Source organism: Mytilinidion resinicola (genome assembly GCF_010093595.1).
Source record: "Mytilinidion resinicola strain CBS 304.34 unplaced genomic scaffold BDZ99scaffold_2, whole genome shotgun sequence".
Lineage (NCBI taxonomy): Eukaryota > Fungi > Ascomycota > Dothideomycetes > Mytilinidiales > Mytilinidiaceae > Mytilinidion > Mytilinidion resinicola.
The window spans coordinates 594,303-619,910 of NW_022985438.1; the positions used below are offsets into that span (position 1 = coordinate 594,303).

Genomic DNA, 25,608 nt, shown 5'->3' on the forward strand with positions numbered 1-25,608 from the left:
TTCTGTACTACCGTCTTGAAATGTTTCATTTAGCCGGGTATCCGTTGGAGCTTCGCTTTTAGCCGTCCATGATTCTATATATAAAAGCTACTAAGCTCATAGTTTGAATGCTTCAAAAGTCCTGGAAAGATGCGATCACTCATTCTCCTTGCGACAGCGATTGCTGCTGCCTTCGCCGGCCCTTTATTGGTACCTGATGAACCCATTTCCGGTTCAGTCGATGCCTTGACGGCGAGGCAAACGGGCAGTCCACCCAGCAGCTTCAGGTGGAGCTCGAGTGGAGTGCTCATCGGCCCAAAGAGCGATAGCCGCAACATCGCAGGAATCAAAGACCCTTCTATCGTCTACTACAACGGCCAATATCACGTCTTTGCCAGCACCGCTCAGTCTTCAGGCTATAATCTAGTCTACCTGAGCTTCACGGACTTCTCTCAAGCAGACTCTGCCACTTTCAACTACCTCGACCAGACCCCGATTAGCTCTGGATACCGCGCTGCTCCCCAGGTCTTTTGCTTTGAACCGCAGGGCCTCTGGTAGTAAGTCATAAGACCAACATACCCATACAACCGGCAAGTACACAAGTCTAACACGGAATAGCCTAGTATATTAAGACAACAAGGCCGCCTACTCCATCAACAAAGACATCAGCAACCCTTCCGGGTGGAGCTCCCCGAAGCACTTCTACAGCGGCACCCCCAGCACCGTCTCCGCCAACATCGGCAGCGGCTACTGGGTCGACATGTGGGTGATCTGCGACGCCTCCAACTGCCACCTCTTCAGCAGCGACGACAATGGCCACCTGTACCGCTCGCAGACCTCCCTCAGCAGCTTCCCCAACGGCATGAACGAGCCCGTCGTCGCTCTGTCCGACTCCAAGAACGCCCTTTTCGAGGCATCGAACGTGTACAGCGTCGGCGGCGCCACGTATCTCCTCGTCGTCGAAGCCATCAGCAGCGACGGGAAGCGCTACTTCCGCTTGTGGACGGCGGGTAGTCTCGCCGGCCCGTGGACTAGGCTTGCGAACACCGAGGCGAATCCGTTTGCGAGGGCTGATAATGTTGCTTTTTCGGGGACGGCGTGGACGCAGAGCATTAGGCATGGAAAGATGGTGAGGACGGACGCGAATCAGACGATGGCTACTAGTCCGTGCAATCTGAGGTATTTGTATCAGGGGGTCAGTCCGAGTGCGAGTGGGAACTATAATTCGCTGCCGTGGAGAGTGGGTTTGCTTACGCGGACGAAATCGGCGTGCTGAAAGGTTGGAGTGGAATGAGGGGGCTGGCGATGGGAGGGGTTATGTGAATACACTCCCACTTTATCCACTGCTATATCCTAGCCTAGTGGAGCACTTCAGACGATGTCAGGCCAGTACAGACAAGCCACTTGAAAGGGCAGCCTGAATGCCGGCGTCAAAAACTTCACATTATACCATAAGTGTGCATCGCATAATGGAGGATTGCAACCAGTGCTGAACGCTTCTGAGACCGGTACTCTAGAAGACCATGTAGTACACGATTTGAACCCAATTACACCCCGTCCTCGTTTTCACAGCCTGTTGGAACACTTCAGAAAGCGCCATCCTGGGGCTAAGAAGCTGGAAGGGAACTCACAACACGAGCATATAGCAGTTGTCCAGCCGGCGGCTTGATTCACGACGTGACGAACTCTGGGGTTATGTCTGGATATTCTTCCAAGCGTTTGAGTACCCCGTGTAGCGACATGTATGTTTGAAAAAGCTCGTTCTAGCGTTAGAGACCTAAAGAGCATAAAATGATCAGATTTGGAAGGAAAGGTTCGATCGAGTTCAACGGAAGCTAATGTACGCTTCGCAGCAGCAATACTGAATAGTAGAGTACTATAGTCTATTGCTATTGAAAGATTTATTTGCATGGTTCGGGAGTCATTCGTCAAAGTTGAAGTGTGTCAACCCTATCGGATGTGATAGCGCCTATTCCATAAATGTAGTGAGTTTGAATCTATTGTTATGAGTGGTGACTCTTCCGATCCGATTAAATCATATGACACTATACACGAGGCCAGTTCGTCTGCATTCTGGGTCAATGACCAGGCAACCAAGTTGGGTTGTAAGGACATGAAAGTGTTTCCTTTGAAAGCGAACCGCTCATCAGCACCTCGTCTGATCAGAATCGCTCGAGAACATCACTTGCTGAAAAGTTTACCCCTGAGGTGGGACAGAACCCAGCTCTCCCGTAAAACGCCTTGTCGTTCGATCGATAGTACCTCCAAAGGCCATGCCGCAAAAACTTCACTAAGCTCCCGATCGCCTACCATTCACTAGAAAAATGGTCGGAAGTAGTTGTAACTCGCGAGATCTTCGGAGATGTTCAGCTCGAGGCCCTCGGGAAGCGAAGGCTCCTCATAGGGATGGCCTGAAAGCCTACGGGCGTTGGCGTATAGTTCTTCGAGTTGGAGTTCGACAAGTCTCACCATCGCCTTCTCTGTGTTGGTGACTGCTCTGGTCATCTTCGTAGGATCACACGAGAGAAGTGGACTCTTAAGAAAGTCCTCTATCGAGCCATTGATCTGCTCTGTGCCTCTCTTGCGAAAAAGTTCGAGAATCTGACGGCATCGGATGGACGTGATATTCGTTTGCTTGATGACTCCGCCGACGGTATTCTGAAGTAGCTCTTTCAAGCGGTCGATTTCCTTCTCTTGCGACTTGATAAGTTTCTTGGAATCGCAGTGGGCTGTTAGGCACTCCTGAAGTTTCGATTCGACTTCGTCCAACAGTCCTGGGCCACTGCTCTCCGCTGAAGGGGTTGAGAGTTTGCTCTTGTTCGAGGCATCACCACTACGAGCGGCGGAATTGGCTGAATTGTCCACTTCCGTCTCGAGCTCGTCAATTTTCTTCGCCTGAGAGTCGATACTCTTGGCCTGTTCATCAATGGTCTTCTCGTTCCCCTCCACAGTTGCCTCAAGCTCGTGGATCCTCTTCAACTTCTCAGTGAGCTTTTCCTTCAGCTCAGCAATCCCCGTAGCAGGTGTTCCTTCCCCGGTGCCATTCTTGTGACTCGTTCTTTGTCGCTTCTGCTTAGACTGGTTGTCTCTGTAGAATGAAAGACCGTCATCCTCACTGAACTCAATGTATCGATCGTGGTGCGCCGAGTAGCCAAGCTTGGCCTTGGGTGGGTGATACTTTTCCGACGATCCAGCGCTCAAAACGGGCCTGACGGTCTCAGACTTCGACGCCGAACCGCTAAGATCGTGTGTGTTTGCCTTTGGCTTTCCAAAGAGTCTCCTCCCAGATTATCCTCACCTAGGATCTTCTTAGGTAGCCTAGAGCTTCTCATCATTGCAGGCGCCCAACGGCTTCAAATAACCCCATTAGCATTATAATCCGATACCTGTCAGGAAGCTTTCAACCAGCCACGATCTTCCCTCACCTCACTTAGGAGACAACCTATAGCTGAGATTCTGCACTGATCCCCAGGCTCGTAGCCGATGTAACAATCTTCGGAGTCGACGCTTTGGGCGGAAGAAGTGGATATCCAGCCCAGGAAAGGCTAGAAATAGTGGTATAATATGAGGAGGAGAAAGTAGGAGGTTAGTATTGAGACAAGCAAGTGAAATGATATAAGACTCAGGTAGCGCTCACGTGATACGCAGCGTAGCCACTGGCAATAAGGGTAGAAACTGACTCTAGATGAAAGGGAGAATCATGGGCACGTGAAGTATTGGGCTTATGAACCCTTTCAGTTAAATAAAAGAATATGGCACAGGCTAATTTCACCAGCTCAAATGTCCTAAACTATAGCGGATAGGAAAGAATGAAGAATATTTGGATTTTATTGTTGGGTATCAATAGAAATCAGCTCAGATTATTTCCTAAGCTAGGAAACTAGTAGAGATGCTACTTGCACATAGAATACATAAATTTATTGAGAGACGCTGAACAGCAGCATGACAAACAGCGCTTAACGATCATCGAAAAACCGTATAATTTTCGGATATCTGGAAAGCCTTTCAAAGCTCCTCATCATCTTCTCGCACCGTCTGTACCCATTTCAGCGCTTGATTTGGGTGTGAGGTCTCTTGGCCGCAGGAGAGCTGTCCAAACGCCCAGTGTAGCTGTTCTGCAGTGTCTCCAGGGAGGTTCCGCTGTTGCTGGGCTGAGAAGTTGGAGAGCTCCTGGTGAGATGATTGCGCGGACAGACCCAGTGTATCGAGTCCAGCAGCTAATTCTAGGTCCTCGGGCGTCAAGTCTGGGCCACCACAACTCTCTGTCTCTATGCACTGCGCCCTGAGTTGTGTGACGTATGTGGCGAGGTTCGCGGAATGGACGATTCGCAGCTGGCGGTCTTCATCGTACCACTGGTTGTACTGCTCTATGGACATGTGGCTGATGGGCGGATATGCGGCGTCGTGTTGCGCTTGAGTTTCCTTCCATACTTTGTCGTTCTGAACATTGACGCAATCTTGGCAGTAGAACGGCTGGCCCGGCACAGATTCCAAACAATTCGACTTGCAGTCTTCAACTAGGTTTGTCCGGACTCGATGACCACACTCTAGGCGGTGGTAGAGGGTCAGATTGCAGCCCTTGAAGCGGCGCTGCCGGAAGGACTCGCGTTGGAGGTCGGTGGTATTGAGTCGAGCGTTGTAGGTAGGGAATTCGTTGTCCGGGTTGCCCCACGAGGCTGGCGAAACACCGTTCGAAGGTGTGTCAGGTCGCTGACCGAATGAGAAGCGGACTGCTAGTATCTCTGGCTGGTTGCACTCCCCTGATGGGCGCGGCGCACCGAAAGGTGCACTTGCTGACATGTTGTTTGTGGAACTTGGAGCTGAGGGTGGGTGAGATCGGTTCGTATTTGTGTTGGGAGGCTTGTAAAAGGTGAGTACGTGGTGAGTTTGGAACAGCAGACGCGGATATTGGGAGTGAACTAGAAAGCCTTCGTGTTTTTAAGCCTTCGACTTCGGTGTTTTGTTACTGCACGTTGTGAAGGGAGGGGTGTTCCTGGGATTGGTTGATTGTGATTCTCATTGTGAAGAACAATGAGAAAGGCTACGAAGTCTTCCAGCGAGCGACAGACGAATGCTGCAGCAGACGGTGCTACGAACGAACGACTAGGTAGGGCGACCAAGTTGTACTTCGTACGTAGAGGATGGGTCGGTGTTGTGAGAGCACGGTGGTGGTGGTGGAATGCGGGTGGCAGGTGCGGTGACGCGGAAACGCGTGCCTTCCAAGGTTGTAGGATCGATCGATCACGGCGTGAGATCCTCGCTAGTCCGAGAAAATACAGTCACGTGGTGGCTTATATAAGTAATGGGGCACCCCTAACTAACTAGTTAACTAACGGCGATGACGAGCCTCAAATTTCACCACCGGATTCTTGCTCCTGAATCGCTGCACCCCCCCTCTGGAGATATGAAGCTACTGTAGGCCACCCTGACAGCGTGGAGGCAGTCACGAAGGCTAGCTTGAAATAACTGCCAGCATGTCAGCAATAGCACATGTTTCAACATATTGCCCTTCACGAATTCATTATAAGGTTTAAAGTTCGAAAGCTAGATTGTTGACAAGTATGGGGTATATAAAGGAACAAAACTATCACAAATAGAACCCCTTCAAGATAACTTTCGACATGCAAGTCTTGGAATCGTCCCCCGGAAAAAATTGCTGTAAACAGCCCGTTGAGGAAAAAGATGGGTGAGGTTAAGTTGGCTGACTCCTCCACCCGTTGCGCATGCCCTCTCCCTTTCCAAAAGACGGCGACGCTCAAACACAACAAGGCCCAGCTACGAGTGATCAGCTCGAGCAAGAGGTCCACGCCGTGTGTGCATCAAGCCGCCGCGACACAAGTTTTGCCCTTTTATCCTCCACACATGCGCAAAGCCGAAGTCCTAGGGTTGGACCTACTGGACCGATCCGACACCGCATTTCTCGACCCAGCCGAGCCGAGAGCACAGTGCCTTCACTGCTACGAGTCCTTGCCCTGTTTCTCCCACGCCTTCGACATGGCTCCAGAGTCACCAAAAGTGTGAAGATAGAGGATGTGAATCCAAACCACGGCGACGTCACCACTTCAAACGAATCGGAGATGCTTGCACGTGCGCGCCGGCCGGGTGTGAAGCGAAGGAGAGTGATGTATTGCTATGGACAGGTGCCCAGCGCCAGCAGTCGTCGAGAGTCGCAGAGACGGAGCATCAACCTGCGTAAGACGCGCAAAGTCATAAGCTTGGCTCGCTCAGAGATGGGTGTCGTCTTGCATTCCGCCAGCAGGGCAAAGAGTGGGGAGTGGAGTGAAGTGGGAACGTAATGAAGGGGTGGGGGCCTGTCACGGATCGACGTAGTCGGTGTGACCATCGAAGAGATCCGTGACCACCTTCAACATAGGTTCGAAGAGGCTTACTTCATCACCGGCCTCGCCTCCGAAAAAGCGAAGCCGTTGAACTTCCAAAGAGGCCTCCTGCTGACAGAGGCGGTCCTGCCATGCTGTATACGTTTGATGCCAGTGGTCTGCCGGTCGGCCCGTAAGAGGAATTACGGTAGGCTGGAAAAACAATTGAGAAGATGAGGAATAAGATGAGCTGGTATCGAGAGAGTTCATGCGGGAGTGTAGTGAGCGTGCTTTGCCGGCGTCTCGGTGACGCGGCCGACTCCTGGTCCGCTTCCGGTTTCGTCTTTGGCCCATGATGATGAAATGGTGTAGGAGAGCGAGAAAGTCGTCGCCGACGGCGAAGACAAGACAACTGAATGTGAGGGACGTACGGAAAGGCACCTACCGGCAGTCTTTATAGGAGCAATCACGCCATGGGAAACAGTCAGAACGCACACTTTGATGCAGTGAGTCATAGCCACAACGTGTTGATGAGGTGTGACTGGATCGAGCAGGTCCGTGCGCCCCCGTGTGGCGAAGTCGGGCAGATTCAGGAACCAGAACACCAAACCTTCTCCACGCGGCCTCTCTCTACGCACTCTTTGTCCAATCGATTCCAAATATCCTGGGGAGTCCGCCGGAAATAGTCATTTTCCGGAATTAGCGCCATGTGCCACACATGCCAAGTGTGGCTTTGCGCTGTCTGCTGCTCTCTGGACAGATATCGTCGCTTGGAGTTCGACCAAACTGTTCCAGGCGGCTGTGCTTCCATGTCACGGGGCAAGAGACCAGTCGCTTGTAAGGCGTCAATGAGGCTAGGCCTAAGGCAAACGGGGCTCTTCCTTGACACTTGCGTCCGTGCTTCGCGAAGAAAGCTCAATGCAGGTCATTCGAAGACTGCAAGTCTCTCTCTCCATTACCGCCTGATCAGTCTGCAGCCCAAATGACCTCTGTCAACTCGGCTGTGTAGTCACAGACATCGTCGATGACTATAGGATGTGGTCTAAGGCGTGTTGAAGCCGATGTCGGCACCGATACCTGCGAAGCGGGTCAATGTGGAGCCAGCGAAGATACGTGCCGCAGCCGCCTACTTCTCTGCCTCCGAGGGAGTATTTGCGCAAGACTTTCAAGAGGGTGTCGATGCTGTACGAAAGCCTTCGGAGGCGTGAGTCATGCTGCGCAAACCGCGATCGCGAATTTCCCCGGCGCAGTTCTAATAAGAGGTGTTCAAACCAGGCTGGAAGAGCATTGATTCAGAGATGGCCGCCAAAAAAGGGAAAAGGAAGTGGTGCGAGGAGGCTTCGCCCTTCAGCGAGAGCTCTAAGCTTGCTAACCTCAGGGACTGAAGCCGGCGCATACCTCGTGTAGAACCCTTCTAACTCCACAAGATCTCTATTGAACGTGTCTGCCGGAAGAAATGGTAAGAGAATTCGAAAAGATAATTTGTGGACAGGAGAAAAACACGTGATGAAATATGGCGAAAGAAGTGAGAGGAAGGAACGAAAGACGAAAAAAGATGACTATTAGCCTGAGGGATTCACTATGAGTTTGCGCTAGCCCAATCTTGTTCTACTTTGGCTCTGATCTATGCGAGCTTACTCCCGAGGTTTGAATGAGCTCCGAGCTTTTGATGCTGGCGCGACAATGAGATACCTAAATGTGAATTGCTTACGAGGAGCTTTCGTCGACGCTTCGAAGTATGTTTCCAAGGGCAATCTTGAGCACATGTGTAGGTCTGTACCTGTTAAGGACGGAAGGACCCAGTCGAGAGTTTAGGGTGCGAGGAGTCTTGATGCTGCAGGATGGCATCCCAGATACGGCGGATGCAAGGCTGAGGTCGCACATGTCGGCTCTGCAGGCAGATCGTATATAGTTCTAGAGTGGTTCGATATATTGCTTTTCCCCAATGTGCGCAACCACTACAGCAGGCGGTGGTGTTGGGTGAGCTTCTGGACAAGGACGAGGAGAAAACCCTTCAATCATGTAGTGAGCAGTATGCACGCCGTTCTCTTGCGGCTAGCGGCGTCCCTGGATGCTTTTGGCGATCCAAAAATAGATGAAGCTGAGAAAATACTCTCATGTAAGAATCTCCGATCCAGCAAAGCCGATTTCTCAACGACGCTTGCGGGTATCAGTTCCCAACTCAGGCTGTCTCAATTGATGCCAGGACTGCTGGCTGCCAGGGCTGCGGCAAGCATCAACGAGGCTAGGGAGGAGACTGGCAATGTCTAACATGTCTGGACGGCCACCTGGCTGCTCCGGGCTGGCATGCGCGAGGCTGAAGGCGGTGGATCGCGAGCCAGATTACACCTGTGCCTCCCTATCCGGCTCGAGAAGCTGGACTGCGCGATACGAAGTGGGGCATGGGAGTGTGAGAAGTGGTCGAGGCTGCAACTGGCAAGTCTGTCTGAGTCGTGTCGTGAATAGTGAGCGGTTCTGCGCGCATGCAAGAATAGCCCACCACGCGGTGCACTGCCACCGCCCTCCATCCGGCACCTGCAGTTCGCGGGGCCCACTCCTCTCTCGTCCCTTTGCAGGGTATCGCGATGGTCTTGGAAGGTGGAAGGCTCCTGGACGGTGCGGCTCGGGGAGCTGCTGGCAGTCAGCCTGGCTCGCCCTCACGTGCGGCCGGGGAGACATGGCGATGGAGACTCCACGCTGTTGCATCCTCCGTATCCTCAGTCGCGTCTCAATTGCTACATATGCCGCCGCACACAGGCACCAAAGGGGCGCCCGCGGCTTGAGTCCACTCTGACCGGCACCCTCAGGCCCCCGGGCGATCGCATCGTTATTCTTAGCTGGGTGTCTGCCCTCAGCTCCTCCGCCCCGCCTCCCGACTCGTCAAGCTGTAAGCTTTTCTCTGCGACGAAGCTCCTGGCCCTTCAACACTGCGATGCCGACTCCCAAATTCTCTGCGCCCTGGTCCAAGTCGAATCGCTCGCACTCGTCCGTAGGCAGCTCGTCCGACCATTCCACCGCGCTGCCCTCTGGTAAGCCCGCGACCCGGCCCCCGTCGACGCTGTATGAGGCTGAGCAGCGCGCAGCAGTGAACCACGACGCCGCCGCGCAGCGATATCCTCAGCCCGACGACCAGCAGCTCCAGCAGCAGCAGCAACAGCAGCAGCAGCAGCAGCAGCAGCAGCAGCAGCAGCAGCAGCAGCAACAACAGTCGCCTCAGGGCCCTCAAGTACAGCAAGGCCCCCAGGGCCCCTATCGCCAGGTCTTCCCCACTGCGCCAGCGCGCACGCAGAGCCACCGCCATTCGTCCAACCTGTCCCTGGAGCGCCCTCCTGCCAACCCACCCGTCCTCGCCGCTGACCAGCAGTCGCCTCCAAATAACCACGCCGAGCGCGCTCAGGACCCGCGATACTCGTACCAGCAGGCCCCGCCTACAAACTCCCCAGTGCTCTACGTGCAGGAGCCGAAGAGGTCTCTCCGCAGCCGTCTCGGCCTAGGTCACTCGCACAAGGACGAGGACCCCGCCCGCTCGAACTCGTCCAAGAACAGCGGTGGAATTGGCCGACGCGTCTCGGTCAGGAAGAGTGAGCCGAGTCCCACGGACAAGTTCCAGAGCCAGCCAAACGACCCCCAACGGCTTCAAGGACAGCAGTGGCAGCGACAAGAAGGGTCCAGTCCGCATCTGCCCACCTCAGAAGAAGAAGACGAGTCCAACCTGGATCCATTCCTGCAGCAAGACGACCAGCCGTCGCCCCACCCCCTCGTTCCTCCAAAGGAAGGCTATCACCAGCAATTCGCGCCCAACCAGCACCAGGAACAATATCGGCCCCCACTTGCTAGGGTCAATACCGAGACAAGCTACCACACGCAGGGCGGGGCTGACCACTACAGCCCGGAACAACACAGCGGACACCAACAACCTCCGCAGTACCAACCCTATCAACAACCTCAGCAGACAGCAGACGCAGGCCAGCATCCTCACCAATACCAGGCCTTCAATCCCACCACTAGTCCCCATCCCGCCAACAACTTGCAGCAACAGGATCTCGCACAACAAATATTCTACCACCAGCAACAGCAGCAACAGCAATTAGGACCGGGCCAGCCAGGGAACGTCCAGTATCAACAACAGATATCGACGCCAAGCTCGCTGCAGTCAACTCCGCAAGACTTGCCGCAGCTCCAACGCGGACAGTCACTGTCAACACCGCAACCCCCACCGCACCAACAAGAAATTCATCAACCTCAGGCTGTTCATCAACTACCCCAGATTGTCCAGCAGCAAGACCCTCAGCAGGGAGACAGCCCGCACATTCAACAACTGCGTCCTCCGTCCCAGCAGCAATTCGCACCACCGTCTCCGCTTGGCCCACAATATCAAGCTTACGACGGTCAGCAGGGTCAGCAGCCGCAAGTCTCTGAGAACGCCGCAAATAATCCTCCTCAACAAGGTAGCACGATGCCACCTCCCGGCCCTCCTTCGAACCGAAACACCTTGCGAAAGGGTGAGGGGAACCAGCAGAATTTGCCGGGCGCGCCGTCTCGCGAATCATCCCTCGTTCAACCACCGCAGCAAGGTCAGGGTCAACCACAGCCACCAACACCAGGGCTACAATCGTTTGGAGCTAACGTTGTACCCGCAGGCTCTCAAGGACAACCATATCGGGGAGCGGCCAAGCCAGGACAGCCAGGCCAAGAAATAGATGTAGGCAGGGCAACACCACCTCCCCGTGCCCCTAATGATATGACGGATGAAGAGGTGCAGCAATTGATTAAAGAACATGAAGTTCTCCGTAAGTATAGTGCAGACCCTGATCCCCTTTTGTCCATGCTGACTGTGGTATGATAGGTGAGAAATACCAGAAGGTGAAGCGGTACTTCTTTGAACAGCAGACCCAAGTGCATCAGCTCCAGAACACCCTTGCACATCAACGTCTGTCGCTCTCTCGTACGTCATGGGACGATTCCGAGTATTCTACGCGTTTCAATCGGCTGGACGGTCTTATTGCTCAGCTGTCTTTCGCAATTCGCAAGGATTGGAAAGCAATCCCGCAATGGCTGCAACCCGTGGTCAACAAAACCGCGGTCGAAACAGGGAAACAAGAAATGACTGCTGTCGGACGTGCTTTCATCTCGTCTTGGCTGGTTGATGAAATTTTTGAGCGAGTATTCCACCCAGACCTTGAGCCTGGGCTTTCCACCCAACTGAAAATGATTCAACTCAATATCCGGAAATTTGCTCCCGCGTCACAATCCGGCGAAGAGGAAGACGCCCTCGTTACTAAGGTTATCAATTGGCGATTAGCCACTCTCGAAGGCCTCGCGGAGACTCTTCGTGCCCCCCAATGTGCTACAAACCGACAACGTCTCACCGACCAGCTGAACGAGAAGCTTATCGCTACTGTACAAATGTATCTCCAAGATCCTGCTCCACCAGATCTCGCGGGGGGTATTCCCATGATTGTCGAGCTCGCTATAAACATAGCCCAGCATGTTCCATTGGAGAGCCGAGAAGTTCACATCGAGTACTTCCACCCGGGCCACGGCCTTGTGCCTGATTTCATGAAAATGGAAACGGGAATTCCCGCTCTGACAAACCCCATTCACGATCCAAACGCCGATGCAGACAAAGCATCGCTCAAGAGCACGGCGTCTGACCTCCGCGACTCTGCCACTTCATCGGTGACGGAGCAAGAGACGCAAGCAGCACAGGCTCAAGGTCAGCAAGGCCAGGGTAACATCAACAACAAGGATCTCGGCGACAACAGGGGCAAGCGAGGCATGTTCGGCAGCCTGATGGGTAATCCCAAGAAGGGCCCAGCTCCTCCAGCTCAGCTTGGAAAGCAGCAGCCGACAGCTGGCGGCGCGGGAAGCAGCCAAGTGAGCCTCTCCCAGCAGCCTCCTGGAAGCTCCAACGGACCGAAGGAGGAGCAGATCCCACCCAGGGTGCGATTGGCTGTCGGTTTCGCCGTACAAATCCGCGGCAAGAGTATATTGATGAAGGCGCCCGTGTACAGCACATAAAGCGGTGGCGTGTACAAGTGTAATGACGAAGTAGTCTTTCAGTCGATTGCCAAAATGCCGGCTACGAGTTTCTTGACTCTGGTCTGAAGCGAATGAAGAGGGGGATTTCCGTTTTTTCCTTCTTGGTCCTTGGATGTGGATACGTATTGATGTGCGAGAGCTCTTTATTGTGACGGGTTGATGCCCTAGAAGAGACCGCTTTCTTGCTTGCGACGTTCTATTCTATCTTGTGCATACCGATACCCTCGCTTGCTGATTCCGGTTGTTGCATTAGCTTTGGACTGAGTCTGGTTGGTGTGATGGATTTGTGTGTATGAAGCGTTTTGAAGTAGCGGAGGTAGGTAGAGGAGGGACGCCCCAGAAGATTTGTTCCGTTATATGGGACCATTTGTCGGTATGTGATGTGAACGTTAATTCGCGGAGCTGAGATCAAACGGCGCAGGCCGAGTCGATACCTACCATCTGTCCTCAAGCGTATTCCTAAAGAAGCTTTGCCTAGCTTTTCTGCAGACGTCACCTGGCGTATGATTTTGTTGACATCCGTATCCATGGAGTTTGGGTCCATGTAACGGAGTTAGCTTGTTAGTGCTAGGCTTCGGCTGGTCGGTTCGTACGAAGTACTCCACATCACCCTGGCGACTCGAAAGGAAAGGTCCTAATTACCCCGCCGCCCTTTCCCTCCCCGGGGTGCATTTGAAATACAATGACGCCATCACATGATAGCAAGTAAAAACTTTAGAAAGCTATACAAGGGCTTGCTCGCTTCTTCACTCCTCTCCCCTACTCCAAACCAACGAATCCTATCTCAGTATGAAGGACGCCATTGTACACCCAGGGCCCACGGTCGAGATCATCGACAGTCCCATCCCGGAGCCTGGTCCCGACCAACTCGTTATCCAAGTCGTCGTCAGCGGCTCTAACCCCAAGGACTGGTATGGAGTCGCGTCTTTCTGCAGTTACCGACAGCATTGCCAAGCTGATTCAAATTTAGGAAGATGGGCGATTGGACGAACACAAGCGCGAACACTGGCGACGACATCGCTGGAATAGTCCACTCCGTCGGAGAGAATGTGTACGAATTCAAGCCTGGAGACCGTGTGGCTTCCTTTCACGAAATGCACACGCCTGGAGGAAGCTACGCCGAATATGCTCTAGGGTGGCAACATACAACATTCCATATCCCGAAGAAGATTTCCTTCGAAGGTAGGACTGAGTACCACTTCGCAAAATTAAGAAGAAGTGCTGACTAGAATGCGTGTGTAGAGGCAGCAACTGTGCCCTTGGCCGCCATGACGGCAGCAATCGGTCTGCATATCCGACTTGGTCTCCCAGAGCCTTGGCTGGCGACCAAGGAGCCGATCCCTCTTATAGTCTACGGGGGTTCTTCCGCAGTCGGAGCATTTGCGCTGAAGATCGCAAGTCATGCAAACATACACCCTCTTATCGTGGTGGCGGGAGGTGGCTCAAAGTATGTGGAAACGTTGATCGACCGCAGCAAAGGAGACACGATCGTCGACTATCGAAACGGCGATGACGCTGTCGTTTCTGGCATCAAAGAAGCCTTGAAAGGCTCGAAAGTCAGCTATGCTTTCGATGCCGTGTCTGAAAAGGGGAGCTACGTGAACATCACTAAGGTACTGGATCCCCATGGCGCCATCACGCTCGTCCTGCCGGGCAAAGAGTATCCAGAGATACCTAAGACAGTGAAGCAAGTCTTGACGAGCGTCGGATCTGCTCATAAGGAAGATGCAGGTTTCGCATTCATATTTTTCAGGTACTTGGCCCGTGGATTTCACGAGGGATGGTTCACTGGCCATCCAACGGAGGTCGTGCCGGGCGGGCTTGGTGGTGTGGAGCAAGCTCTGAAGAATCTGAAGGCTGGCAAGGCGTCAGCTGTCAAATATGTCTTCAGGGTTGCAGAGACAGAGGGTGTCAAGTCTTCTCTATAGTCGTGACTAGCGATTGGAGTTTGTTGGGACCGGTCAACAGAGGCAGGTAGCTGACCGCTCTGCTCTAATGCTCAGCACAGCCAACTTTCTCCCAATCTTACTTAGAGATATCATTAAGAGTCCACTTTCTTTGGCGTCGCTTCTTTTGATTGAACTGCTCCGCTGAACTCAACCCTTCCACTCCCATCCTCTTCCCTATCCTCTCCTACCGTTCTCAATATATATTTCTAAGCCTGCCTCAGTAACACCACTTCCCGCGTCGCCTTTCTAGATTCCAGTAATATGTTAAGCGTTTGAATATATTCAAATTCGCACTCTCTAGACTTTTACATCTCATCTGGATTGTTCATAATGCACCAAATGACCTCAGACAATGGCGAGCAGGTGTGCACAGACTTATGTTCAAGCAACAGCACTAGGTCACAAATTCGGACACACGGATATTCCACTGCACGGATTCCACCTTGCTTCTTCGACACCACCGTGAGGAGTGGTCCTGCTAGCAGATGTTCTGCCCTTCAAAAGGTAGCTTAGTTTCAACTGCATCGATCTTCACATTTTATTTGGAATTTGAAAAGCCCATAGGTGTACTTTATACAGTGGCAAATTGGGGTGCCCAAACTTATGGTACCGTATAGAAATGGCCTGATCTGCGCCCACTTCCAGCCCTTGTTCTGCCCATTTTCAGCTGACTACCTCTCACGCACAAGGACACAGATTCAGGTACGCCGTCTTATCATCTCCTCCTGATTTATGATGTGGTTCTGGAGCACCCCCAACAACAGCGACATATGTCGATCAGAAGCGTTTGAATCCGCTCAAATTCGCACTCTCCAGGCTTTTGCATCTCATCCGGATTACTAATGCTGCACCAAAGCATCTCAGACAGTGATGAACAGGTGTGTACAGTTGACTGGTCCTAATCCAGGTCTTTATCACCTGATGCAGAGCAATCCTGTGTAAGAGCACCAGTCGTGGATAACTTCACCTGCCCATCTACAAGCTAGCTAGCGCTCATCCTTACTCTCACCTCCCCACCATTCCTCCATCATCAATAGCTCAAAGAGGTCAGTCGGTGAAGCGCCCGCGGACAGTCTTCCTCTCAAGTTCAACACTACTCACTTCAACATTGGCTTCTTCGACAGTACCTCATACTAACCATTTCACTTGTCCTCTGATCTTCCTCCAATTGGCTACCTTTAGAGGTCCAACCTCTTCACTCCATCTCTTCTCCTCAATCTCTCTCACCGGCTCCAGCGTCTAAGTCTAAGTACTCCTCAAAAATCATATGAGATGGCATCCAACAGCGGGGTCCGCAAGGACGTCTCGCATCCGAACCCGAAGAGATCCGCCCCAAGAAGGGCGACGGCTAACGAGCGAGATCGCCACCCGAGGGCTACGCCTTCGAACTGGCTGAGGTACTTCAATGTTCCAATCCTTCGTTGCTTTCGAATGCATGCTAACAAAGATTCATGAAGTAACGCTTTCAAAGACACAATCACGATCATGGTCAGCGGCTCAGACGACCAGACGATGGAAGAGTTTACGTTGCATAAAGGCATTGCAATGCACCGCAGCGCAACAATTCAGCAGATGTGCCTTATGAACCCCGATGCTAAAGAGTTCAAGCGTCCAGAGTGGAGGGCTTCGGCCTTCAACATGTTCATGCAATGGGCGTACCAGGGAAGGTTCTACATAGCATTTCCAGAAGGTCCAGATCATTACGACCCACTCCTGAAGGTATACCTACTAGGGAAGGACCTCCAAGCTACAGGACTGATGACTTGCACCATTCAAGAAATGTGCAGATACAGCGACAAGCGGAGGACTTTGTTCAGCAACGCCCAAATCAAGCAGATCTATGCTTGTTCGCCACCGGCAGGAGCTCTTCGACGGTTGGTCGTAGATCAATACGTCTTCAATGGTGACGCTACCCAAATTGACTCTAACACCGAGGCAAGTGTGCCGAAGCAGTTCTTGGGCGACTTGACCCGCAGAGCGCTTGGGAAGGAGAAAATCAAAGACGACCCGTGCACGCGACCGGAAAACTACATCGCCAAAGGTCTTGACTTGCTTGAGGTCCAAACCAACGATGCCAATCCCCAACCCCGTGTTGCTTCAGTAAACTCAAGCGCGACAACTCTATCAACTCTTCTTGCAGGTAGTTCTAGAGCCAATCCTCCGAGCTGTACGAACGATCCCAGATCTCTGCCATCAGGAGGTGCAAGACCAGGAGCGCAGGACCTCCCTTTCTCTGTCGGTTCGGATGAGGAAAGTGATGCATGACCGGCTGGACTACAAAACATGGCTACATATCTTATTCCGGAATTTTCTTTGGGAAAGGAGGCGTTGTTTGCTTCTCTTTCTTTCTGACCTGGCTGTTCACTACTAGGCATTTCCCATTCGGTCATGCAGGTATCAAGCCTTTCAAGATGCTTATTGGCATTCTCATGCTTTCTGGCGCCAACGAGATGGAAAAGTGCTGGAAGTCTTCTTCCACAGACTGGAAATATTTGATTTGAAATGGACATATTCATGAAGGGGTTATCGGATGGAAAAGCTTTCTTCTTAGTCGGGGCATCAATACCAGGGCACCAATCTTTACCCATTCAATTGCTACTGCTTGTGATCGAGTGCGATATGGAACTTTTGAAGGAGATATGAATCGCCCTCGAGGTAAGACGGAATCATTCTTAAACCTCTTAAGCTCCACCAACCCACTAATCCACTAGTAAAACACTTTAGGTAGCGGCGTCCGGCGGTGATCGAACAATGCGCGTAGCTCAAATCTCTTACGAAGCCCAGTCCTATGGAAGCGCCATTCCAATGTACCCAATACTCCGAGCTAATTACAATAAGCATAGAACGCCTCTACAGAAGCACCAGCGTGGCACCCATACCCGTGACACCTCAAGCCTGTAATCCGTCATAATTGTGCCCAGCACCAACCCCCCCTAAGCATCCCCATACATATCCTCATAACTCGGCAGCACAACATCCCACTCCTCCTGCACCTCCCCGTCCTCATCCACGGCCATCTTCCCCTTCCCCTTCCCCTCCCGCCTCTCCCTCTCCTTCCCCCACGAAAACGCCAACACCCCCCCATCTTTAACATTCTTCGCGCCCTTTGGACAGTCCCCCGCCACCTGCGTCGCCTTCTTCGGCCTCCCCTTCCCCTTCTTCCCTTCCCCGCTCTCATCCACATCCTCCATTCCCTCGTCGCCGAGCCCGTCCCGCTCCCACTCGCCCGTCACGAAGCCCTTGCTTAGATCGTTGATATCCACCGGCCGTGCGAGGATAATCTCGGATGGAGAGGATGGGAGGGGGATGCCGTCGAGAGCGTCGTCAGGCGAGGTTTCGCGCAGCGCAGTGAGGAGTTGGGTTTTCAGGGTCGCGAAGGTTTGGAGGGGGTCGGTGTGGAAGAGGAGCGTTGTGCGGTGGTGCTTGAGGCGGAGGGTCCAGGCGGTTGGGCTGGGGGGCGTGAAGATGGTCATTGTGGTGCGCGTGAGGGGGAGATGCGATGGGCGCTTCGTGTATGGTTTGAGCGATATTCGCAGGTATGGAGTGTGGCGAGTAGAGGTGTTTGATGAGATGTGGGTGATGTTTTGCCTGCAGAAGGTGAAGGAGGAGCGAGCGCGGGGTTAAGGTTTTTTAGGTTCGCGCTTGACACGCGAGATCAGGAGTGCCAAGGCACTAACACGTTTGCCGGTGGAATTTCAGCGGATGAGTTACATGATTGTAACAAAGAGACCTGAGACGGGAACATCGCTGTAGTTCTCTCACATTCAGCATAACCCATCTCATTCACCAGGAGGTTGTGCTGAGCGTTGCAATGAACTTCCAGAATCAAGAAAACACCCGGGCCCGCGCTTCTACCAACTGGCGGCGCAGAGACGCAGGCGGGACGCCTTCCGCTTTCCAGCCAAGAAACGCTCAGAATAACCATGAAGGGGCTGATCCAGGCAGCGCTCAAGCGACTGAACCACTGAGACAAGGCTTTAGAGATTTGGGGAGGCCATCCGCATCTCCGTCCCAATCTCAATCACCAACTGATGATCGAACCGCCCAAGCCATTGCGGATGGCCGTCGAATCTACGTAGGGAACCTCCTCTATCATGCGAAGACAGAGGACGTGGAAGCTCTCTTTGGCGACGGCGACTACACCATCGATCGTATAGTCATGTCCTTGGATCCTTTCACGGGTCGAAATCCCTCATACTGCTTCGTTGAGCTGGCGAACAAAGAGCAAGCCGACTGGGCGATGGAAAGGCTGAATGGAAGGAAGCTCCTGGGGCGGCCGGTCAAGATTAAACCATGTATTCCACGCAGAGCTGATCGACAACCACCTTCTGGACCACCGAGCACTCGTAACACACTTCCAGACCGGTGGGAGCGAGACGACGCCCAGAGTCATTGGGTAGGCGCTGGGATGCCAGGACGTCGGCTGTTTGTTGGAAATCTTCGAAAGCCACGCAGCCAGGCCGATTCGAACGCGGAGATCGCACAGCTGTTCGCTGGATTTGCAGTGTGAGTTGCTTCTGTTTACAGCGTCTGCGTTGATACAGTGACAGGCTAGAGCCTGTGTACATTCACTTTCCACTGTTTGGGGGAGTCCCGAATGGGAAAGGGTTCGGCGGGATCTCAAGTATCTTCCTCTGAGCTGCCTCTTGTCCAGCGGGCGTCCGGCAACGGGGCTGCCCCTGACAGTGGTGTCTAGCATCCAAAAGCAGTACTCGACCAGAGACATATCTATGCGCCTAGAAATATGGCGTGTAGCTTCCCATTTCGTACTCGATTATAGTAAGCCTGAATGGTGCTGATCGCGTCTGATTTATAGCGAAGCCATTAGCAAAGTCATATCGGGTTCTTCAGGGGATACGTATTACGCCTTCGTGGACCTTGCCACGAAAGAAGAGGCCGAAACGGCGGCGCGCGCAGTGGATGGTACTACTACATCCTGGGGAACCATCAAAGTCAACAAAGCCAGACAGGATCACGCATGGAAGGTCCACGAGCGGGAATCGTTTGATCGATCGCGCGAAGGAGTAAAGCTGCCTTGATGGTGGGAATGATTCTACACAGCAGACCAGAACTTGGACCGGATGTCTTGAAGAAGGAACACAATACTGCAATAGGAGAGGTGCTGTCTCGGCAATTCTGTTCCGTGCCACATGGCGGAGAATTTGTGCACGATGATCCTGGTAACTAGACTTTGACGCGTTCAGACGGAGGGCTGTCCGACGAGAGCGGCTTGCGGTGTTGTTGATGGAAAGAGGGAAGCCTTGAACGTGAAGAAGTTGGTCAAAAGGCGTTGCATCCGGTCAATGTTTACGAAATAGTAGTAGAATAACACGGCGAGCACCTCATGCTGAGTGACGGCGCGTGGCGATAGAGTTGGCAGAGTGCAGTGTCAAGGCGCGATGTGGCGCAGGGGTGGGGCTGCTCGATCGGTTACTAGCGCAACTGCCTCCGGGCTGGGCGAGTGTGAGTAAACAACACACTTTTGCACCCACGGCCTCTTCAGACCTAGATACCCACCCCATCTCCACCACCGTGCCCTCTACACTTTACGATTCGCATTCGCCATCGCAGCAGACGCCAGCTTCTCTCGATTCTCGCCTGACGATTCCCGAATTCTGCGCATTACCCAGCTCTACTCCATGTTTACCGCTTAGACCAGAGCTTTGCAACCCCCATCACGGCCTCGATTACGGCCTCTTGAGCCTCACTGCGCCTTTCACTCTGGTCCCCGCCGGCTGTGCGACGCATGTCACGACGTCTGCCATCTGAGGACTGTCCCTTCGCTTCGCGCTGGTCATGACCTACCAGTACTCTCCCCGCAGCAAGCTGGGCCACCCAGCAACATCGCCTTCCCCTCTCCGCCACGCCTCCAATGCATCTACGAACTCCTCCGCATACTCGAATTCGTCGAACCAATACCCTCCCAGTCGCACAAGCACCCTCTCCTCCAATGGGTCCGGCACGTATGGTCATTCGGCCCTGGGACACAGGCGCGGCATGAGCGAAGCATCCGCTCTGTCAAATCCGCCGCGGACCGAGAGCTACTATGGCTCAGAGGACTCTACTCAGTCCAATACATACAAGAACATGCGACAGTCGCTACGGCCCCTCGCCCAGGCACCTGCGAGCTCGCCAGTCCAGGAGAAACCTGCCTATACACCACCAAGCCCGAAGCACAGTAGATCACAGAGCGTGGATCCTGTCCGATATATGGATCAAAATGATGGTACAGTATCGCCTCCGGCGAAACCAAGACCGCTTTCCATGGCCATCTCCCGATCAGATTCCATACGAGCCCCTACACACGACAAATCTGGCAAACATAGGGGCCACCAACAATTGAGCCCCCACATAGAACGGCCAGAGCTGCAAAGCTTTGGGAAGTCGAGCACCGGTCACCTTCGCGTTCTCTCAAAGTTTGCTGACAGCGCTTCGGACGGTGACTTCTCACCCCTCTCCTCCGGCTCCATGGTGGTCGGCTCGCATACACGTCGGCGACTACAGCGAAAAGTCTCAAGTGGAACCAAAAAATCATCTATAGGCTGGGCAAGCAGAAACTGGATGGACACCCAGCGACAATTCCTGCAAGCTTATGAATACCTTTGCCACATCGGAGAAGCCAAAGAATGGATAGAAAACATCATCGACAACGAGCTGCCTTCAGTCGTCGAACTGGAGGAAGCGCTCAGAGATGGCGTGACTCTTGCGGAAGTTGTTCAAGCCATTTTCCCTGAACGACCAATGCGAATATTCCGAAATCCGAGACTCCAATTTAGGCATTCTGACAACATAGCCATCTTCTTCAACTTCTTAGCTGAGGTGGAACTTCCCGACATATTCCGTTTTGAACTCGTAGACCTCTACGAGAAGAAGAACATCCCCAAGGTTATTTATTGCATTCATGCTCTATCCTGGATGTTACTAGCAAAAGGGATCGTCGGCTTCCGGATCGGAAATCTTGTCGGCAAGCTGCAATTCGAAGACCACGAATTGGAAGCGATGCAAAAGGGTCTCGACAAATCTGGCATCAACATGCCCAACTTCACGGGCATGTCAGCAAATTTCGGTGCGGAACCTGAACCAGAACCCGAAGAGTCGGAAGAGGATCGGATCGACCGGGAGTTGGCAGAAAACGAACCTACGATTTTGGATCTGCAGGCTCAGATTCGAGGAGCACTTGTAAGGGTACGGCTCGGGAACTTGATGCAAGAGCTTTGGGACGCGGAGGACACTATAATTGATCTCCAATCAAGGATACGAGGCGACTTCACGAGACAAATTGCCCAGTACCGGATGGACATGTGGAAGTTTGCAGTCAATCTACAAAGTGCGGCGAGAGGATTCCTCGTCCGGTCAAGATTACAAGGTGAAGAAGAATACTGGAGGGATAAGCAGAAAGAGGTGGTTACAATTCAGAGTTTATTCAGAGCGCGCCAAGCTCGAGCAGAAGTCCAGTATGTGAAATCTAAGGTCCAGCGGCATGAGAGTGGCATTCGAAACTTCCAAGCAGCAATCCGAGGAGCTTTGACGAGAATGAAAGTCGGAGACCAATATGAGCGCATTAGTGAGGGCGAGGCCGTCATGCATGATCTACAAGCAATGATCCGAGGTGCTTTAGTACGACGCAAGATGAATCAGAATCGTACCGATACAAAAGAGTCTGAGCCGAGTGTAGTTATCCTACAAGCCGCCGCCCGTGGAATGCTCCTTCGACAATCAATGCGTACCGACCGAGAGAGCCTTCGTCGAGAAGAATCGATGATCACTTCATTGCAGGCCGCTGCCAGGGGTCTCGTTACTAGACGGCAACATGCAGAAGTCCAAGACAAACTGGTAAGCAGTAATGTCGATTGGTCTGATTTCCAAGCTCAGGTTCGAGGGAACGCTTTGAGAGACTCGGTCAAGCAATTGCGGGAGGAGCTTGAGCCTGAATCCCCGCGTATCATCGAGCTCCAAGCCGCAGCGAGAGGCTCTCAGCTTCGACAAAAGGTTGCGCAAGCTCTTGACGCGTTAGCAGCTCAGGAGGCATTTACCACTCAGTTACAGGCTTTTGCTCGAGGTTTCATGAACCGCCAGAGGCACTTTTCTGACCTCAAATCCCTACAGGCACACACTCCCACCATCATTGATCTTCAATCAGCGTCCAGAGGATTCGTCGAGCGCCAGCGGACGTATGAGCTGCTTTGCGACCTCAATCAGCACGAGCTAGAGATTGTCTCGCTACAAGCACTGGCTCGTGGGATGCTTCTCCGAGCTGACGTTGGAAGTGCGCTTGGTCACCTAGACTCCCACGAAGATGCCATTGTTGAGCTGCAAGCTTTGGCTCGAGGAATGGTCATCCGACGAGGCTTTGTGGAGAAAAAGAACTTCTACAAGCAGAATATGGAAAAGGTCATCAAGCTTCAGAGCTTTATTCGAGGACGACAACAAGGTGAAGCTTACAAGAGCTTGACAAGTGGGAAGAATCCTCCGGTCGGGACCATCAAGAATTTCGTTCATCTTCTAAACGACAGCGATTTTGACTTCGATGAGGAAATTGGTATGTGGATTCATGAAGCGTTCTTGTTACTTCAGCTAACACTTGATAGAATTCGAGCGTCTCCGCAAGACCGTAGTTCAGCATGTGCGGCAGAACGAGATGGCCGAGCAATACATCGATCAACTCGATATCAAGATTGCTTTACTTGTCAAGAATAAAATCACCTTAGATGAAGTCGTGAAGCACCAGAAGCACTTCGGTGGCCATGTTGGAACCCTCCTCAGCAGCAAGGACATCTCGTCGAAGGATCCTTTTGATCTTAAAGCCTTGAACAAGAACTCCCGAAAGAAGCTCGAGCACTACCAGGAACTCTTCTTTTTTCTCCAAACGCAGCCTCAGTACCTGGCGCGACTCTTCAAGCGGATTAGGGAGCAGGGGCTGCCCGAGAAAGAATGCAAGCGCATTGAGCAATTGATGATGGGACTCTTTGGTCTAGCCCAGAAAAGACGAGAGGAATATTATCTGCTCAAGGTCATGACAAGGTCTCTCAACGAAGAAATAGATGGATGCTCCAGTCTTCAGGAATATCTCCGTGGAAATTTTTTCTGGGCAAGGATCTTTAATGGCTATATCCGATCTCCTCGGGACCGCAAGTTTTTCCGTGATCTCTTCGGTCCCTTGATCAAGAACCACGTCATGGAGAACGAAGAGCTAGACCTGGAGAGCGACCCTCTACAGATCTACAAATCTCTGATCAACAACGAAGAGCTGCGGACAGGCCAGAGAAGTAGAAGAGTACTGGACATTCCCCGTGAAGAAGCGATCAGAGACCCAGAAACACGAGAAACCTTCATTCATCACCTGCAGGATCTTCGGGATATTGCCGATCAATTTTTCGCGGCTTTTGAAGAGGTCATGCACAAGATGCCGTACGGAGTTCGTTATATTGCACAGCAAACATTCGACTTCCTCCGTCTCAAATTCCCATATGAGTCTCAAGAGCAACTACTTCAGATAGTCGGTCACTGGGTCTGGAAGTCCTACCTTCAGCCTATCTTGTTGCAACCTCAGCACTGGGGGGTTTTAGATCGTGGATTGACTCCGCTTTGCAACCGGAATCTTGGAGAAGTTGCCAAGGTCATGGGTCAGATTGCAGCCGGAAAGCTCTTTGGGGGAGAGAATGTATATCTCCAACCGCTCAACAACTACATCACAGAAGCCATCGACCGTTTGCAGGAGCTCTGGAGTAGCAGTAGGTTTGACTTCGGTCTTATGAATCTACATATACTAACATATTTGACAGTGATCACTATTCGCAATGCCGAAGAGCAATTCGACATTGATGCCTTCAATGACCTTTACGCTCGCACGAAACCGACTCTCTATATCAAACTCGCAGACATATTCGCCATTCATAATCTCGTAGTAAACGACCTCAACGCCCTCTGTCCTGCTCAGGATGATTTGCTTCGAGACGTCATTCGCGAACTTGGCAGCGCAAAAAACAACGAGAACGAGATGTTGCACGTTAGCTCTGCCGAGATTACGCTGACCCTCAACCCCAAGCTGCATGAGATCGAAGGTATGTACTCCTTAGATCACACGTCAGACATTACACTAACGGAACTTACTAGATCCCGACTCTGCGGTCAAAGCACTCTTCATGGAAACAAAACGCTACGTTCTCTACATTATCCGCATTCAATCTGGCACAAACCTGATGGAGATTATGGTACGGCCTATCACCCCCGAAGATGAAGACCGCTGGGACGCTCTAGTCCGCGAGGAGCTTGCTGTCCACAACACACACCGCCGCGCCAGCAAGATTCAATCCTCCGCCGCCTCTACCTACACAACCGACATGCAATCCACCACTCTCCTCGACATGGACTACCCCTCCCTCAAACGCCAAGCCTTAGAAAACATCTTGCACCTAGAACGCGCAGGCCGCATCTCACGGCACAATCACTACCAAGGCATCCTCAACGCCATCGCCGTCGACATCCGCACGAAGCACAAGCGCCGCATACAAAGAACCAAGGAACTCGAAGGCGTGCGCGCCACGCTCAGCGCGCTCGACGAGAAAGCCGAGTTCCTTGACCAACAGCTGAAGAGCTACAACAACTACATCGAGCAAGCCATGGTCACTCTCCAAAACAAGAAAGGAAAGAAGCGCTTCCTGCTCCCCTTCACTAAACAGTACAACCACGAGCGCGAGCTTCAGCGCTCCGGCCGCGTCTCCAAGTTCGGCAGTTTCAAGTACAGCGCCCGCACGCTCGCTGAGAAAGGCGTGTTGATCGCGTGGAACGGCTACACCGAGCGTATGTGGGATAAGCTGGACCTCACTATCTCTAGCGACTCGATTGGTGTCTTTAGGCTTGAGGGCAGCCAAGGCAGCATGATGATTCCTGGCGCGAGTGTTGAGGTGAAGCTAGACGATTTGCTGCAGGCGCAGTTTGATAATCATCAGTTCATGAACCTGTTTGGGGAGGGCGAGAAGGGTGCTGGTACGCTCCGGTTGAACGTTAATCTGCTGTTGCATCTCGTTTTCAAGAAGTTTTATCGGGATGAGTGAGCGGGAAGTGTAGACGAGGAAAAAGGTTTGCGCGGAGCGCTGTATGGGCATTGGATGAGCGGTGTTTGGTTTCGCTGGCTTTGGAAATGGGCATTTGAGGCTGGCTGGATAGGTGTGCACAGGGTTGGTGTGCACGGCATACTGGAAGGAGCGCTGTAGTAATTGGCGCAGCTTGTCGTTTTGGGGTAGCATGGCTGAGTCTGCGTTTGGCGCTGGGGGCACCAGTGCGCGACTGTATAACGGATTCATGGCTTTACTTACGGTACC

At 52.6% G+C, this 25,608-nt stretch overlaps 9 protein-coding genes across 9 annotated transcripts; 6 read left to right on the top strand and 3 right to left on the bottom strand.

Annotated features, from left to right (window-relative positions):
- Positions 1–129: 129 nt before the first annotated feature.
- Positions 130–1,255, top strand: BDZ99DRAFT_505478 (uncharacterized protein; the record flags this gene model as incomplete). Its single annotated transcript, XM_033724112.1, has 2 exons — positions 130–536; positions 649–1,255. The coding sequence occupies 2 exons, from the start codon at positions 130–132 to the stop codon at positions 1,253–1,255; spliced, it is 1,014 nt and encodes a 337-aa protein (XP_033582758.1).
- Positions 1,256–3,774: 2,519 nt separating this feature from the next.
- On the bottom strand, positions 3,775–5,165 carry BDZ99DRAFT_457750 (uncharacterized protein). Its single transcript, XM_033718757.1, has one exon. It carries the CDS (start codon positions 4,777–4,779, stop codon positions 3,985–3,987), a length of 795 nt encoding a protein of 264 aa, XP_033582759.1. The 5' UTR covers positions 4,780–5,165; the 3' UTR covers positions 3,775–3,984.
- Positions 5,166–6,293: 1,128 nt separating this feature from the next.
- On the bottom strand, positions 6,294–6,650 carry BDZ99DRAFT_565725 (uncharacterized protein; the record flags this gene model as incomplete). Its single annotated transcript, XM_033727509.1, has 1 exon — positions 6,294–6,650. One exon carries the CDS (start codon positions 6,648–6,650, stop codon positions 6,294–6,296), a length of 357 nt encoding a protein of 118 aa, XP_033582760.1.
- Positions 6,651–10,752: 4,102 nt separating this feature from the next.
- Positions 10,753–12,317, top strand: BDZ99DRAFT_375652 (uncharacterized protein; the record flags this gene model as incomplete). Its single annotated transcript, XM_033714990.1, has 2 exons — positions 10,753–11,086; positions 11,143–12,317. The coding sequence occupies 2 exons, from the start codon at positions 10,753–10,755 to the stop codon at positions 12,315–12,317; spliced, it is 1,509 nt and encodes a 502-aa protein (XP_033582761.1).
- An 810-nt stretch (positions 12,318–13,127) lies between these two features.
- On the top strand, positions 13,128–14,266 carry BDZ99DRAFT_471125 (zinc-binding oxidoreductase-like protein ToxD; the record flags this gene model as incomplete). Its single annotated transcript, XM_033721706.1, has 3 exons — positions 13,128–13,249; positions 13,309–13,520; positions 13,581–14,266. The coding sequence occupies 3 exons, from the start codon at positions 13,128–13,130 to the stop codon at positions 14,264–14,266; spliced, it is 1,020 nt and encodes a 339-aa protein (XP_033582762.1).
- A 1,494-nt stretch (positions 14,267–15,760) lies between these two features.
- On the top strand, positions 15,761–16,844 carry BDZ99DRAFT_122544 (uncharacterized protein). The gene has a single exon (XM_033712537.1). The coding sequence runs from the start codon at positions 15,773–15,775 to the stop codon at positions 16,550–16,552; it is 780 nt and encodes a 259-aa protein (XP_033582763.1). The 5' UTR covers positions 15,761–15,772; the 3' UTR covers positions 16,553–16,844.
- A 376-nt stretch (positions 16,845–17,220) lies between these two features.
- On the bottom strand, positions 17,221–17,928 carry BDZ99DRAFT_541687 (uncharacterized protein; the record flags this gene model as incomplete). The annotated part of the gene is made up of 1 exon (XM_033726744.1): positions 17,221–17,928. Exon 1 carries the CDS (start codon positions 17,758–17,760, stop codon positions 17,221–17,223), a length of 540 nt encoding a protein of 179 aa, XP_033582764.1. The 5' UTR covers positions 17,761–17,928.
- A 1-nt stretch (position 17,929) lies between these two features.
- Positions 17,930–19,460, top strand: BDZ99DRAFT_122555 (RNA-binding domain-containing protein). Its single transcript, XM_033712538.1, has 2 exons — positions 17,930–18,793; positions 19,104–19,460. The coding sequence occupies exons 1-2, from the start codon at positions 18,099–18,101 to the stop codon at positions 19,324–19,326; spliced, it is 918 nt and encodes a 305-aa protein (XP_033582765.1). The 5' UTR covers positions 17,930–18,098; the 3' UTR covers positions 19,327–19,460.
- A 426-nt stretch (positions 19,461–19,886) lies between these two features.
- On the top strand, positions 19,887–25,436 carry BDZ99DRAFT_406115 (ras GTPase activating protein-like protein). The gene is made up of 4 exons (XM_033716444.1): positions 19,887–22,826; positions 22,876–24,018; positions 24,070–24,348; positions 24,401–25,436. The coding sequence occupies exons 1-4, from the start codon at positions 20,084–20,086 to the stop codon at positions 25,339–25,341; spliced, it is 5,106 nt and encodes a 1,701-aa protein (XP_033582766.1). The 5' UTR covers positions 19,887–20,083; the 3' UTR covers positions 25,342–25,436.
- Positions 25,437–25,608: the final 172 nt, after the last annotated feature.

Bases quoted from the DNA above. Each gene is read 5' to 3' on its own strand.
- BDZ99DRAFT_122544 (XM_033712537.1), top strand. From the start codon at position 15,773: ATGGTCAGCGGCTCAGACGACCAGACGATGGAAGAGTTTACGTTGCAT.
- BDZ99DRAFT_406115 (XM_033716444.1), top strand. From the start codon at position 20,084: ATGACCTACCAGTACTCTCCCCGCAGCAAGCTGGGCCACCCAGCAACA. The intron at 22,827-22,875 runs GTATGTGGATTC...AACACTTGATAG, and splicing joins TGACTTCGATGAGGAAATTG to AATTCGAGCGTCTCCGCAAG. The intron at 24,019-24,069 runs GTAGGTTTGACT...CATATTTGACAG, and splicing joins GCAGGAGCTCTGGAGTAGCA to TGATCACTATTCGCAATGCC.
- BDZ99DRAFT_122555 (XM_033712538.1), top strand. From the start codon at position 18,099: ATGAACTTCCAGAATCAAGAAAACACCCGGGCCCGCGCTTCTACCAAC. The intron at 18,794-19,103 runs GTGAGTTGCTTC...TCTGATTTATAG, and splicing joins CTGTTCGCTGGATTTGCAGT to CGAAGCCATTAGCAAAGTCA.
- BDZ99DRAFT_457750 (XM_033718757.1), bottom strand. From the start codon at position 4,779: ATGTCAGCAAGTGCACCTTTCGGTGCGCCGCGCCCATCAGGGGAGTGC.